Consider the following 16889-nt stretch of genomic DNA (forward strand, 5'->3'; position numbering starts at 1 on the left):
AATTGTTGGGAATTAAACACACAACACACACAAATAATCTAGAGAAAAGAGAAACGGAACACAAACGGGACACACAAGAATTTAACGTGGTTCGGTTTCCCTACTCCACGACTGTAACAGGAGGATTTTATTTCACTTGTGCTACTCTGGAATTACAAATACAAGGATCATATTTATAGGAAAGCCAAATGGTTAACCTAGGGTTTCAGTAATGGGTCGGGCCGGCTCACAAGCCTCCACAAAGCCCAACATGAGCTTCGTTATCAGTAAAGGAACAGATTGCATGTACTTGTTCTTTAGGCAAATTGAGAGGGTCAGTATTTCACATTTTCTCACTAAATTCAAATTTTGTATTCCTATTACTAGCATATTTGTCGATTAAGTTTCTTTAACAATTAATATATCATCTTGACAAACAGGGGCATATCTATGTAGGCTCGATGGGGTGTCACAGCACCTGAACGTTTCAGTTGAAATTTTGTATTATAAGGCACTCGAAGAAAAAATGAGCTTTGTGGTGCCAATGGTTAAAATTCAAGCTTAACACCTTAGGTACGCAAGTTCGAGCCCTACAGGGTATATTTTCTTGGAACTTTATTTATCCTGATGACATCCTGTAGTGAAAACCATTGCTTCTATGCAATAGCTCGCAATCAAACAAAATCACAAACCACAGAAATCACAAACGCAAACTACACATAAAAGGTAACCCGCACTAGGCAAGCTTGTGCGACGAGCTCGATCAAGAAGGCAAACCTCTTACTTATGTTGGCAAGGGGTTTCGAACTTGAGACATCCGACATGGAAGTCTCAATTCCAAAGGGTGAGTTCTAGATGCTCCTCTCTGCACCTTATATAAAGAAAATAATTGGAAACTCAAATAAGGCACAAAATTATCCTGAAAAATTCACTGTAATCTCAACTCTCAAGTATACATGACTTTTAATTCTCTGAGAGGATTATACCAAACACCTGATTAAACATCTACAAATATAGTAGATTTGGATAAAATTCAGAACTATAGTACATACTTTAACCAAGATCCTCCTAGTTTGCTTGTCCATGTCCTCCAGGACGTGGATTCGGCTCCCCATGAGTATCATCGCTACTGCTACTGTCACCATCATTCTTCACTCCATCGTTGCTTCCCCCACCTCCAGTACTGCTGCTTGTCTCAGCATGTGATTGCAACCCCCTTAATAGCCCTGGTACTGAAATCCTAACCCTTCTCCCCACTGTTCCACGATTCCCCCGACTTCCTCCACCTTGTGCACCCGTAGAAAACAAAGCAGCATAGCTCTCCATCGTTCCACCATTCCCCTGATTTCCTGCATCCACAGAAAACAAACCGCCATTGCTATCCAATGTCCCCTGATTTCCTCCACCTTCTAAATCCAGAGAAAACAAACCACCATTGCTATCCAATGTCCCCTGGTTTCCTCCACCTCCCGAACCCAGAGATAACAAACCGCCATTGCTATCCAATGTCTCCTGATTTCCTCCACCTCCCGAACCCAGAGAAAGCAAACCACCATTGGTATCCAATGTCCCCTGATTTCCACCACCTTCTAAACCCAGAGACAACAAACCAGCATTGTTAGCATTCCTACGTCTCCTATTCTCATAGACAAAATCATCGGTAGGCAACTCAAATCGACATACAGGGCACGAATTACGCATTTCTAACCAAGGCAAAATACAATTGCGATGGTACATATGCTTGCAAGGCATTTGTTTCACCATTTCATCCAGCTTAAAATCATCTTTACAAACAGCACATTGGGATAAATCCGAATTCAACAACTCATCACTCACCTTAACATCAGGAAGGCCCAAAACAGCCGATCTAGCAGCAGGTGGCGTACCATTCATGTTCAAGTCACTCACAGCAAATTGACGGATCAGCGGCACGAGATGCGGCCCCACAGTAAAGTCACCAAAGATAATCGGTACCTCATTCTCACGATTGTTTTCAAGCAGCAATTTTGAATAGTTGCATCACCATCCCTTAAATAGCTATTGATGAACGTAACAGGGTCTACTTCAACTGGTGATCGGCCGAAACCACTTTCGAAGAGTGCAGAAACTTCATCGTCGCTTCCGTTAAAGGAATCGGTGGGGAAGGAAAACGATGAGTCGGGATTTGCTCTGGTAACAGGATCTGGAGAAGGGGATTCTTCTATAAATGTACCATTGCAATCATGGTGCTTGTTGAAGAGTGTTCCTGCACCATTCGTTCCCACAGCTCGTGACATGAAAAATGCAGTCTGCTGCAGTGTCCTTACTCGTTCTTGTAGAACTAAATCCACTGTCACTTCATTCAGGTACCTTTGCTGAAACCAGCATTTCGCGCTAGTTTTGCCGTTCATAGGAAAGAAAAGAAAAAAAATAACAACACTAGCTTTGAAGTAAAGAGCAAAAAGTACTAAATTGTGAAACCTAAAGCGCATTCAAAGGTGTAACCATGAAGTTATCAATACGTGATTTGTGTCTAGTGCGGCATCTAAACAAGCTTGACTGGTAGGATATCTGTTATGTTCCTTTCAAATCGAATCCGAATGGGATAAGGAGAACGTCGATCACGCGAATTAGAAGTTATTAAGACATGGAAGGATTGCTTTTCTCGATAAGAAACCAGTGCAGAAAGTTTCCTTTTTATAAAGGAGTCCTACAAAGAAAAGGGAGCGCATATTAAGTCAAAGTGTAAACATAGGTATAAATCCTATGAAAAGTAAGAAACGTGATCAAAGAAAGAAATAAAAGGCGTAAATAAAGAGTTCAAGAAAGAAATGAATCACAGTGAAGTCAAGAAAGAAAATTGAAGACAAGTTCGAGTTAAACTAGGAGTTCCACACGAAGTAGAAATCCTATGCGTAAAGTTTCAAGAGAAAAAGGAAGCCGAGCACAAGTAGGATAGACTTTGGATTCAAATTCGCTCGAGAAAATTGTTCACTTACACAGAGAGAAGATCAAAACACGATCAAGATTTTGAGAGAGTTTTAAAATTTACTTGGGCAATGTTGCGAGTTTGTGATAAGATTGTAGTTAAGAGTTTTGATTACAATCAAGTGTGTGTAGTATTCGTCTAACAAGTTTATAATTTCTTAGCTAGGAATTAGTGTTTATAATTCCTTAGATTACTAAGGTGTGTAATCTTTTTGTTGTTTGGGGTTGAGATAAATAACACAAAGTTGTGAACTAATTATTATTTTATGAAATTATTTATTAGAACTCACAAACAGTAACGAACAAGTAGACAGTATGTGTTCCTTTACAGAATAAAGGGGGTCATAATTCCAACAATTGATATCAGAGTGGGTTATCTTAATCAAAAGTCTAATAACTCAAGATAAGATCACAATGAATTTTGCACCCTCTCTCGGGCATGGTCAAGGGAAACACATCAACAGACCACCATTAATGGACAATTTTACTCTCTTTGTGGAAGACAAGGATGAAGGATTTCATCCAAGCCGAAGACTATGAACTATGGGTTAGAATCACTGATGGGCCTTTAATCCCTACCGTTAAGGATAATGAAGGAAACAATGTTCCAAAACCTAAAGAAAAATATGGAAAAGCTGACTACAAAATGTTGGGATAAAATGCAAAGGCCAAATGCATACTTGTATGTGGATTAGGACCTGATGAGATTAATCGGATCTCGAGTTGTACCTCCGCGAAACAAATATAGAATACTCTACAAATGCATGCTCATGAAGGTACAACTCAAGTTCAAATATTTAGAATTGCTAGGCTATGCTCTGATATGAAGCCTTAAAGATGAAATCCGATAAATCGCTTCAAGATATATTATCACTAGATTCACTATTGTAGTAAGCGAGCTAATCGCTTCAAGGTATATGATCACTAGATTGACTACTGACATGTATTTATATTACCCAAAAAGGGGATCTGGATATTTGAAAAATAAAATCAAATGGGTTTATATTAAATCCAATCAACCTCCCAAATTAGAATGTTTTCTTATTTATTTATAGATCCTTTAGTTTATTTAAAATTTACCTCTCTTCGTTGTTCGACTGATCGGTGAAATGTACCATAGCCACCACTATCCCCACCTCCGGCGAAACCCAAACTACCAGCAAAATCCTTTCTCGATCTCCCCCCTTGCACTGATTCGAAACTAGCGAACTCCGCTGAATCAAGAAAAACCTCGACAAAGCAACTTTATGCACAAATTTTTTTAGTTTATCTTCATGTTTTGCGATGAACAAAGCTCGAATATCACTTGACGAGCTCCGCTATCATTGTTGATTTTTGCTCTTCACAATTCAATTCCAATGGATGGTATTTAAAGCTATGGTGAAGTTACTTTAGGAATTTGAAGGAGAAGGAAGAAGAAGTTTCATTAGAGATTTGAAGAAATTGGAAGAATATAGGAGAAAGGGGAAAGGAATTATAAAGAAAAATGAAAAAATGTTAAAATAATCAAATTTCCACGTGTCAAGCACGTGAAATACACATATCACACAGATGTGGTTGTGACTTTTTAAGGGTGTAATTATTTCAATTTTAAGTAGTTCGAGGGAGGAAATTCAAATATAAATTAGGGAGGCTATTGACCATTTTCTTAATAAAATAGACATAAAATTTTAGCTCAATGAATCTCTACTCATACGATATCCTTGCACACTGATTGATTGAATGCCTCAACAACAATATTGTCAAATCTTCCACTGTTTTTTTTTCTTTTTTTGAAAATACACTCTTGGGGCATCGATTTTAATTTTTTGAAATTAAAAAATTGACAAAATCACGATTGTAAAGGATTAACAAAAGAAGCTTTGGGGAATTTACTGATGATGTATTCAATCTCCAAACTCTGTATATATACAAGAACTTTACATGAAAATAAAATAATAAAGAAATAAATTACTTATCCACTTGTCACTTTCTACATTACAACGTATAACAGAAAAATATTCTCTACATGTAAGTCACGTGAGTGAAGCTTCCTTGAGCTTCTTATTTACTCCAGCTGTCCCTTGATCAAATGGACGAGATTGTTTATCAGGTAATTTGATCAAGGATTCTGATCCTTCCACATCACTAAGAGACAAAGTCTTGATGAGCATAGAACTTATCGAGTTTTTTATTAAACATAGAGTTTATATTCTGTCTGAAGGATATTCCCTTTTGGTTAAAAAAGAGTTGATATGATATCTACGTTTTCTGAAAAAAATACCTTTTTAAATTAGAACTCGATTATATATTTATATTGAATATGTTGTTGTAAATTCTAATTATTCGATTCGACGTTGTAAACTACCTCGCGCAGGAAATTATTTTGATTAATTACTTTGTTTGATACAAGACGATTTCCTGTCAACTAAGAACCTGGCCGACGTGTACAATATTAGATTTAAAACTAAAGTATAGCTGAAAATTATTATGATCTAAGGATCTAAATTAACTTGATGTCAAAAGAAAGAACAGCCAATACCTAAGGACACCACATCAAGGGATAAAAAAAATGGAGTATATTTCTGAAATTGGCAAGCTAACAATAGCAATGGTGCGCACCAGGGAAACAACAAAAACGTACCCACAAGTGGGTCTGGGGAGGGTAGTGTGTATGCAGCCCTTACCACTAACCTTGTGAGGTAGAGAGTTGTTTCCAATGGATCCTCGGCCCAGGAAAAACATAAAAAGAAAACAGCCAGGAAAAAGAAAGCAATATCATCAGATGTGGACCTCTTAACTGATTTCACATTGTGAAGGATAAAATAAGCGGAATTGAGGTGACAAAAAAAAACATCAAGTATCATCAACAGGATAAAGATGCTGGCGTAAAGATATGAATGCTGTCATACGCATCAAAATTACAGTGTATGTCTCAAGTTTCTTTCAATGTACTCAAAAGCAAAAGACAGAGAAAATCGCACAAGTCTGTTAAGGTTTTACGCATTAAGCGCAATAAAAGACACAAATACAATAAAAATAACTATAATCCTAAACAACAGGTGTATCAACAGAGGAGTTAAAAAAACTACAATTAAACAAAATATGAAGTCAAAATCATGCCATCCAAGTTCAAGTATCATCTTGAATTTTTTATTCAAATGAGTGTATGCAGTTCGAATTTCCAGCAGCGTTTCTGTTAGATCGAAAGAGATTTTGATGATTGACAAATAGCGGAACAGATGAGTGCGACTGGAATTAGGAGAATGTCAACCACGCGAAGCAGAAGTTATAAGATGATGGATGGGTTGCTTTTATGACAAGAAACCAGTGCATAAAGTTTCCTTTCATAGAGGATTCCTACCTGGAAAGAAATATTAAGGCAAAGCCGCAAACGAAATCCTAAAAGGGACAATGAGCTTCGTAATAAGTAAAGGAACAGATTGCATGTATATGTTCTTTAGGCAAATCAGGAGGGTCAGTATTCCACATTTTCTCACTAAGTTCAAATTTTGTATTCCTATTACTAACATATTTGTCGCTAAGTTTCTTTAACAATTAATATATCACCTTGACAAACAGGGGCATATCTATGTAGGCTCGAGGGGGTGCCACAACACCTGTACGTTTCAGTTGAAATTTTGTGTTATAAGGAAATGTTTAAATCATGGCACTCAAGAAAAAATGAGCTTTGTGGTGCCAGTGGTTAAAATTCAAGCTTAACATCTTAAGTACGCAATTTCGAGCCCTACAGGGTGTGTTTCTTGGAACTTCTTTTATCCTGATGACATCCTGTAGTAAAAACCATTGCTCCTATGCAATAGCTCGCAATTAAACAAAATCACAAACCACACAAAATCACAAACGCAAACTACACAAAAAAGGTAACCCGCACTAGGCAAACTTGTGCGACGAGCTCGAAATATATATATATATATATATGCTAGTCTTGAAAACGTGCGTTGCACGTTTGATCCCTACTATTATATAAAATTTATATAAGTCTAACTTTATAAATATAAAAATGATCGCGTTTACTAATTAAGTTGTTAACATTCCACGTCGATCGTCAAAAGATTGATTTCAGTCTCCTTGAAAATTCCAACATGCCTTCTCTCATTGCAAGCTCGATTAGAAGTAGTAAAAATTTGTACACAATATATTTTGTTTCTGTAAGCAACAAAAGAATATATGAGTAATAAAGTGCTTAGTGTTATAAAATGAAGCTAAAACTAATACTACTGAAAGATAAAACCAACAGAAATATAGTGACAGTTAGAGATGAATTTTTTTTTGGTTTCTTCCAAGTGGGCAAAAGTCTCTTCATAATGTATAAAATGACACCACTTTTAGGATATGATTAAGTAAAATCAAAGAGTGTTTTAAATATGACATTAATTTCTTGAGAATATGGAAAAGATTATATAAGCGGAAAAGGGTCTAAAATACCCTCACAGTATTGAAAATGGTACAAAATTACCCTCCATCCACCTATTGGCTCCAAAATACCCTTCCCACCCACCTATTGGGTCTAAACTACCCTTCTCATCCACCTTTTGGTTCAAAATTGACCACTTATTTAACGGTTTTATATTTAAACTATTTAAATATTTTTTAAATACTTGGCGCTCAACTATTTGTTATAATTTAACTTATTAGTATAATTTATAAATCAATCCACAACCCATCCATTACTAATTAAATTCTCCAAATTAATAAATCACTCACATTATTAATGCAACAATAGAAAAGCTACTGCCAATTGAGTGTTTTAAAAAATTTGAGACGAAAATATCTATAGAAGTAAATTATCATACATTCAAGTATCTAAGTAAAAATTATCGATAAACTTAAAAGTCTGACTATGTTCATCTTAATTATTCTTACGTCTCAATTATGTGATGTTACTTCATAGGTAACTTTTTTTCAAAATAATATATTAAAAGTTTTAAAACAAATCATAAATATTTATAAAATTATATTTTAAAAAAGTGCATGAATTAATTCGGGATGTATTACTTCTTTACCTTTAATCATAAATTTCTAATTCAATCTTGTAAGTGAATCAAATTGAAAGTGTCCTCCTAAATAAGCGGCTCAACATAAATTTAATTGGGGCTTCGATTCGGACTCGAATAATTTTGGATGTCATTTTCATTAATCTATAATTTCATCGTGTTTTAGTAGTGTTTATGACGATTTTGATATTATAGTTGGATTATTAATTGGGTGGAGTTTAGTTAGTAATGGGTGGGTAGTGAGTTGATTTACAAATAATACAAATAAATTAAATTATAACCAATAGTTGAACATCAAGTATTTTAAAAATATTTAAAGAGTTTAAATTTAAAATCATTAAATAAGTGGCCAATTTTAAACTCAAAGGTGGATGACAAGGGTATTTTGGAGCCAATAGGTGGATGAAAAGGGCATTTTGGAGCCAATAGGTGGATGAAGGGTAATTTTGTACCATTTTCAATACTTCAAGGGTATTTTAGACCCTTTTCCGTTATATAAGTGTGGAAGATTAATGAGGAGATAGTCAAGGTGTATAGTATTAATACACATAATGAATAAAAATTAGACCTAGAAATTATTGACTTGCACTTTTAAACAACATATTTACAATAACTCTGTAGTATTTTATTTTGTAATATCTTGTATCTGATGGAGACATGAAACATTTTTTAAGAGCTTTTACTAATATTATAATTAATTGTTTTTACAACACTCCGTTTTTGTATTTTATTGTATCAAAATAAGTGAATTATAAATACCAGATTTCTGTAAATGAAGAAAATGTAATAGGATGATAAAGTTTTAAAGTATATATTTAGTGAAAGCTTTATTAAGAAGACAAACATGCAAATATTAATCTGAAAATTCAATTCTATATTGAGTTTTGAAGTACATATCAATGACTAATAGTTTAAGTGATTTACCATTATCATATAGTGATTACATGTTACTATTTATTCTTAATATTTTTTCCTTTAAATATTTTATTGGAGTCATTGCGTAGTATTTAATAAGACTACATTAATAATTAAACACTCTGAAAGTTTGAATTATTTTTAGCGATAATGCCCAAGTAGCCCCTCAACCTATACCCGAAATCTCAGAGACACACTTATACTATACTAAGGTCCTATTACCCCCCTGAACTTATTTTATTAATAATTTTTTACCCCTTTTTAGCTTACATGGCACTATCTTGTGGGTCCACGATGATTGACTTTTTTTTCGAACTAGTGCCACGTAGGCTAAAAAGGGGTAGAAAATTACATATAAAATAAGTCCAGTGGGTAATAGGACCTTAGTATAGTATAAGTGTGTCTCTGGGATTTCGGGCATAGGTTGAGGAGGCACTTGGGTATTTTCCCTTATTTTTATAATTAAAGTGAATGATGCATCAACCTGAAAAACGTACTAATCTACAAATAAAACTGTTGAGATATTGCTAGAAATTAAAATTAAAAAATGATCTATAATTTTAATTCATCTGAAAATTTATAGTGATAATTTCAATTTTATATATAACCATATATTTTATAACATTCGATTTGATATAGAGACAAAATAGTATCCAACGGAGAATTAAAGTAAGCATTATGAGAAGCATTAAAATAGAAATTCAACTAATTATCAAATTAAAAATTTAAGGAGTAGAAAATTAAATAACATGCAGAGAAAAAAATTACAACTAACTTATTGTTTAATTAATATTAACAGGAAGAAAAAGGAATTACAACTAATACTTATTATTTAATTAGTATAATATTTAACTATAGTATATGGGCAAACGACAAAATAATAATCCAACTTTGAGGTTTTGATCTTCCCATTTTTTACTATAAGAATTGTTTTAGATTGAAGGGCAAAATGACTGTTCATTCAACTTCTAAACTTTGGCTATTTAATTATTTAATTAATTAGATATTTTTATTTAGTATAGGAATAATATGTTAATCCAACTTTGCACTTTAAACCTTCCCACTTGTTATATATATATATATATATATATATTAGAGTGCTGTAAAAAATAAAAATATATTTGTTATTACAAAAATTATCGAATCACACTTTGTTTTGATGTGTTCGAATGATATTTAGTCATTCTTTATATATTCATCTTTTCACATATTAATTAATGAAAATATATGAATTCAATGCATTCTCTATTTCATATACAATATTTTACTACGAACTTCTTGTCTTTTTTTCTTTTGCACTCTTACTTCAAGGTCATTACATCAATATATTAATCAACACAATCTAGCTAGAATAATTTATATGATAAAAGTTGTGAAAATATAGAGAAACTGAATATAGATTAGAGAGGCTATTGACCATTTTCTTAATAAAATAGACAGAAAATTTTAGCTCAATTTTTCTTCATCTATTTAATCATTTCTACTCGGGTGTTTAAAACGTATTTTTCTTGATATGTATCTAGCGCGACATTCAATGAATCTCTACTCATACGATATCCTTGCACAATGATTGATTGGATGCCTCAACAACAATATTGTCAAATCTTTCACTGTTTTTTTTTTCTTTTTTTGAATATACACTCTTGGGGCATCGATTTTAATTTCTTAAAAATAAAAAATTGACAAAATCACGGTTGTAAAGGAATTATAACAAAAGAAGCTTTGGGGAATTTTCAGATGATGTATTCAATCTCCAAACTCTGTATATGTACAAGAACTTTACATGAAAATAAAATAATAAAGAAATAAATTACTTATCCACTTGTCACTTTCTACTGTACAATGTATAACAGAAAAATATTCTCTACATGTAAGTCACGTGAGTGAAGCTTCCTTGAGCTTCTTATTTCCTCCAGCTGTTTCTTTATCAAATGGACGAGATTGTCTATCAGGTAATTTGATCAAGGAATCTGATCCTTCCACATCACTAAGAGACAAAGTCATGATGAACATAGAACTTATCGAATTATTTAGTAAACATAGAGTTTATATTCTGTTTAATTTTGTCCGAAGGATTTTCCCTTTTGGTTAAAAAAGAGTTGATATGCTATCAACGTTTTTTTAAAAAAAAAAATTTACCTTTTTTAACTTTGAACTCGATTGTATATTTATATTGAATATGTTGTTGTAAATTTTAATTATCCGATTCGACGTTGGCCTCTTCCAGGTATAAGTTGAAGTAGAATTATATTTTTGGGATAAGAATTATATCTTTATTGAATGAATTTGTTTTATGCAATAATTCTGCTCACGAAAAATCAATTATTTTATTGGAGTCATTGCGTAGTATTTAATAAGACTACATTAATAATTAAAGACTCTGAAAGTTTGAATTATTTTTAGGGATAATGCCCAAGTAGCCCCTCAACCCATACCCGAAATCTCAGAGACACACTTATACTATAGTAAGGTCCTATTACCCCCCTGAACTTATTTTATTAATAATTTTTTACCCCTTTTTAGCTTACATGGCACTATCTTGTGGGCCCACGATGATTGACTTTTTTTTCGAACTAGTGCCACGTAGGCTAAAAAGGGGTAAAAAATTACATATAAAATAAGTCCAGTGGGTAATAGGACCTTAGTATAGTATAAGTGTGTCTCTGGGATTTCGGGCATAGGTTGAGGAGGCACTTGGGTATTTTCCCTTATTTTTATAATTAAAGTGAATGATGCATCAACCTGAAAAACGTACTAATCTACAAATAAAACTGTTGAGATATTGCTATAAATTAAAATTAAAAAATGATCTATAATTTTAATTCATCTGAAAATTTATAGTGATAATTTCAATTTTATATATAACCATATATTTTATAACATTCGATTTGATATAGAGACAAAATAGTATCCAACGGAGAATTAAAGTAAGCATTATGAGGAGCATTAAAATAGAAATTCAACTAATTATCAAATTAAAAATTTAAGGAGTAGAAAATTAAATAACATGCAGAGAAAAAAATTACAACTAACTTATTGTTTAATTAATATTAACAGGAAGAAAAAGGAATTACAACTAATACTTATTATTTAATTAGTATAATATTTAACTATAGTATATGAGCAAACGACAAAATAATAATCCAACTTTGAGGTTTTGATCTTCCCATTTTTTACTATAAGAATTGTTTTAGATTGAAGGGCAAAATGACTGTTCATTCAACTTCTAAACTTTGGCTATTTAATTATTTAATTAATTAGATATTTTTATTTAGTATAGGAATAATATGTTAATCCAACTTTGCACTTTAAACCTTCCCACTTGTTATATATATATATATATATATATATTAGAGTGCTGTAAAAAATAAAAATATATTTGTTATTACAAAAATTATCGAATCACACTTTGTTTTGATGTGTTCGAATGATATTTAGTCATTCTTTATATATTCATCTTTTCACATATTAATTAATGAAAATATATGAATTCAATGCATTCTCTATTTCATATACAATATCTTACTACGAACTTCTTGTCTTTTTTTCTTTTGCACTCTTACTTCAAGGTCATTACATCAATATATTAATCAACGCAATCTAGCTAGAATAATTTATATGATAAAAGTTGTGAAAATATAGAGAAACTGAATATAGATTAGAGAGGCTATTGACCATTTTCTTAATAAAATAGACAGAAAATTTTAGCTCAATCCTTCTTCATCTATTTAATCATTTCTACTCGGGTCTTTAAAACGTATTTTTCTTGATATGTATCTAGCGCGACATTCAATGAATCTCTACTCATACGATATCCTTGCACAATGATTGATTGGATGCCTCAACAACAATATTGTCAAATCTTTCACTGTTTTTTTTTCTTTTTTTGAATATACACTCTTGGGGCATCGATTTTAATTTCTTAAAAATAAAAAATTGACAAAATCACGGTTGTAAAGGAATTATAACAAAAGAAGCTTTGGGGAATTTCCAGATGATGTATTCAATCTCCAAACTCTGTATATGTACAAGAACTTTACATGAAAATAAAATAATAAAGAAATAAATTACTTATCCACTTGTCACTTTCTACTGTACAATGTATAACAGAAAAATATTCTCTACATGTAAGTCACGTGAGTGAAGCTTCCTTGAGCTTCTTATTTCCTCCAGCTGTTTCTTCATCAAATGGACGAGATTGTCTATCAGGTAATTTGATCAAGGAATCTGATCCTTCCACATCACTAAGAGACAAAGTCATGATGAACATAGAACTTATCGAATTATTTATTAAACATAGAGTTTATATTCTGTTTAATTTTGTCCGAAGGATTTTCCCTTTTGGTTAAAAAAGAGTTGATATGCTATCAACGTTTTTTTTAAAAAAAAAATTTACCTTTTTTAACTTTGAACTCGATTGTATATTTATATTGAATATGTTGTTGTAAATTTTAATTATCCGATTCGACGTTGGCCTCTTCCAGGTATAAGTTGAAGTAGAATTATATTTTTGGGATAAGAATTATATCTTTATTGAATGAATTTGTTTTATGCAATAATTCTGCTCACGAAAAATCAATTATTTCTGGCTGCGTGATTCCACCTCAGTCTATTTCTTGTTTCTATTATTGAAAAGGTCTTTAAAAGAATTCACGAATACAGTATGCTTGTTGTGTGTGTTCGAAGAGAGCAATTCATGGAGTTCGGAATCAAAACAAAAGGCAAAAATAGCATATCAATTTTTTTAACCAAACAAAGGAAAAATCGTTCGCAACAAAATTAAATGAAATATTAACTCTGTTTAATAAAAATTTATTAAAATCGTTGTCTCAACATTGATTTTTTTAAAAAAATTAATATCAATGCCCCAACAGTGTTTTTCAAAAAAAAGAAAAAAATTCAAAAAGAAAAAAGGTGACAGAATAAGGAGAGAAGCCACCGGAAAATGGAACTTTTACCAAAACACATATAATCACGGTGATGAAACACATTCTTGAGATTATTACAATACAACCAAACAAACATTGACAAGTTAAAAGCTGAAAAATGCACATGAAAAACAGAATTCAATTAAAATGACAAACTTGCAAGTACATTTACAAAAGTTTCCACAACAACAAAAAAATGGAGATTTGAGGTTTAGAAAATTTGACAAAATCCAGCGATTTTAATTTTTTTAAAAAATTGAAAAAATTGCTATTGGGAAAGCGATTTTATTTAACGGACTAAACGAAGTTAATTTTGTCATAGGACGTCACGAGCGATTTTGCTCTTTTGGTTAAAAAAATAATATGTTGTTTATGTTTTTTTGAAGGATTGCTTTTATGACAAGAAACCAGTGCATAAAGTTTCCTTTCATAGAGGATTCCTACCTGGAAAGAAATATTAAGACAAAGCCGCAAACGAAATCCTAAAAGGGAAAGGAATCCTTACAAAGACCAACTCTGAATCAAAGAAACAATGAGCTTCGTAATAAGTAAAGGAACAGATTGCATGTACATGTTCTTTAGGCAAATTGAGGGGTCAGTATTCCACATTTTCTCACTAAGTTCAAATTTAGTATTCCTATTACTAACATATTTGTCGCTAAGTTTCTTTAACAATTAATATATCCCCTTGACAAACAGGGGCATATCTATGTAGGCTCGAGGGGGTGCCACAACACCTGGACGTTTCAGTTGAAATTTTGTGTTATAAGGAAATGTTTAAATATTAACCATGGCACTCAAGAAAAAATGAGCTTTGCGGTGCCAGTGGTTAAAATTCTAGCTTAACACTTTAAGTACGCAATTTCGAGCCCTACAGGGTGTATTTTCTTGGAACTTCTTTTATCCTGATGACATCCTGTAGTGAAAACCATTGCTCCTATGCAATAGCTCGCAATTAACCAAAATCACAAAACACACAAAATCACAAACGCAAACCATACAAAAAAGGTAACCCGCACTAGGCAAGCTTGTACGACGAGCTCGACCCAGAAGGCAAACCTCTTACTTATGTTGACAAAGGGTTTCGAACTTGAGACCTCCGACATGGAAGTCTCAATCCCAAACCACTGGGTCACCCCCAAAGGGTGAGTTCTAGATGCTCCTCTCTGCACCTTATATAAAGAAAATAATTGGAAACTCAAACAAGGCACAAAATCATCCTAAAATATTCACTGCAATCTCAACTCTCAAGTATACATGACTTTTAATTCTCTGAGAGGATTATACCAAACACCTGATTAAACATCTACAAATATAGTAGATTTGGATAAAATTCAGAACTATAGTACATACTTTAACCAAGATCCTCCTAGTTTGCTTGTCCATGTCCTCCAGGACGTGGATTCGGCTCCCCATGAGTATCATCGCTACTGCTACTGTCACCATCATTCTTCACTCCATCGTTGCTTCCCCCACCTCCAGTACTGTTGCTCGTCTCAGCACGTGATTGCAACCCCCTTAATATCCCTGGTACTGAAATCCTAACCCTTCTCTCCACTGTTCCACGATTCCCCCGACTTCCTCCACCTTCTGCATCCATAGAAAACAACGCACCATAGCTGTCCAAAGTTCCACCATTCCCCTGATTTCCTGCATCCACAGAAAGCAAACCACCATTGCGATCCAATGTCCCCTGATTTCCTCCACCTTCTAAATCCAGAGAAAACAAACCGTCATTGCTATCCAACGTCCCCTGATTTCCTCCACCTTCTAAACCCCGAGACAACAAACCAGCATTGTTAGCATTCCTACGTCTCCTAATCTCATAAGCAAAATCATCGGTAGGCAACTCAAATCGACATACAGGGCACGAATTACGCATTTCTAACCAAGGCAAAATACAATCGTTATGGTACATATGCTTGCAAGGCATTTGTTTCACCATTTCATCCAGCTTAAAACCATCTTTACAAACAGCACATTGGGATAAATCCGAATTCAACAACTCATCACTCACCTTAACATCAGGAAGGCCCAAAACAGCCGATCTAGCAGCAGGTGGCGTACCATTCATGTTCAAGTCAATCACAGCAAGTTGACGGATCAGCTGCACGAGATGCGGCCCCACAGTAAAGTCACCAAAGATAATCGGTACCTCATTCTCATGATTGTTTTCAAGCAGCAATTGAATAGTTCCATCACCATCCCTATTCATGAACGTAACAGGGTCTACTTCAACTGGTGATTGGCCGAAACCACTTTCGAAGAGTGCAGAAACTTCATCGTCGCTTCCGTTACCGGAATCGGTGGGGAAGGAAAACGATGAGTCGGGATTTGCTCTGGTAACAGGATCTGGAGAAGGGGATTCTTCTACAAATGTACCATTGCAATTAGGGCATGAGAGTTCAGAATTTGTTAAGCTCACAGTGCTCTGACATCCATAGCAGAAGTAATTCAGAGCTGAACTTCCGGCCATTTCTCCGCCGCCAGTGTTCCCCGCCGACGACATTGGATATATAAAAGAGAATTATGAGTTGTAACTTCTATGTGTAGTAGGTATTTATAGAGAAAAGTATGAGAGAGACCCACAAGAATTTATCTGACACATTTTTTCAATGTCAGAATTTATAACCTAAAGTCCTGTATGGACATCATTAATTAAATCAAGTAAAATGATTTTCATTATATTTAAGCTATATACGAAGATTAGAGGTGCTCATTTAGTATTTGGTTCGGAATTTTTAAATTTTCGATAGAATAACATGCTAACGGAAATACCGAACTTTTGAATAATTCGGTAATAGCATTTTTAAGTTGGAGCGCTTGTTGACTTTCTTTCCCTGTGTTTTATTACTCGCAAATAATATTTCTTCATTCATTTTTTTATGTGTTGATATTTTATATGACCGACATAACACTCAATTTATTAGATATTACGACTCTTTTGAAAACTTTTTCAAAAGAGTTAGCCAAAAAAAAATCTCGCTCTTATTATTTTTATTTTTCAATACAAACACACGATATAATAGAAAATCTAACTAAAAAAAAGTTTTTGCTAAGGAGTTAGAAATTAATGTATGCACCCCAAACACAAATGAACAAT

The 16889-nt window shown here is 33.3% G+C and overlaps 1 protein-coding gene across 1 annotated transcript; it reads right to left on the reverse strand.

The window, feature by feature from the left end:
- Positions 1-15001: 15001 nt before the first annotated feature.
- On the reverse strand, positions 15002-16332 carry LOC107022807 (E3 ubiquitin-protein ligase RING1-like). The gene has a single exon (XM_015223395.2). It carries the CDS (start codon positions 16293-16295, stop codon positions 15156-15158), a length of 1140 nt encoding a protein of 379 aa, XP_015078881.2. The 5' UTR covers positions 16296-16332; the 3' UTR covers positions 15002-15155.
- Positions 16333-16889: the final 557 nt, after the last annotated feature.

Source organism: Solanum pennellii, chromosome 6 (assembly GCF_001406875.1).
Source record: "Solanum pennellii chromosome 6, SPENNV200".
Classification (NCBI taxonomy): Eukaryota; Viridiplantae; Streptophyta; class Magnoliopsida; order Solanales; family Solanaceae; genus Solanum; species Solanum pennellii.

What these genes read in the sequence shown, in the direction of transcription:
- LOC107022807 (XM_015223395.2), bottom strand. Translation starts at nt 16,295, where the DNA reads ATGTCGTCGGCGGGGAACACTGGCGGCGGAGAAATGGCCGGAAGTTCA.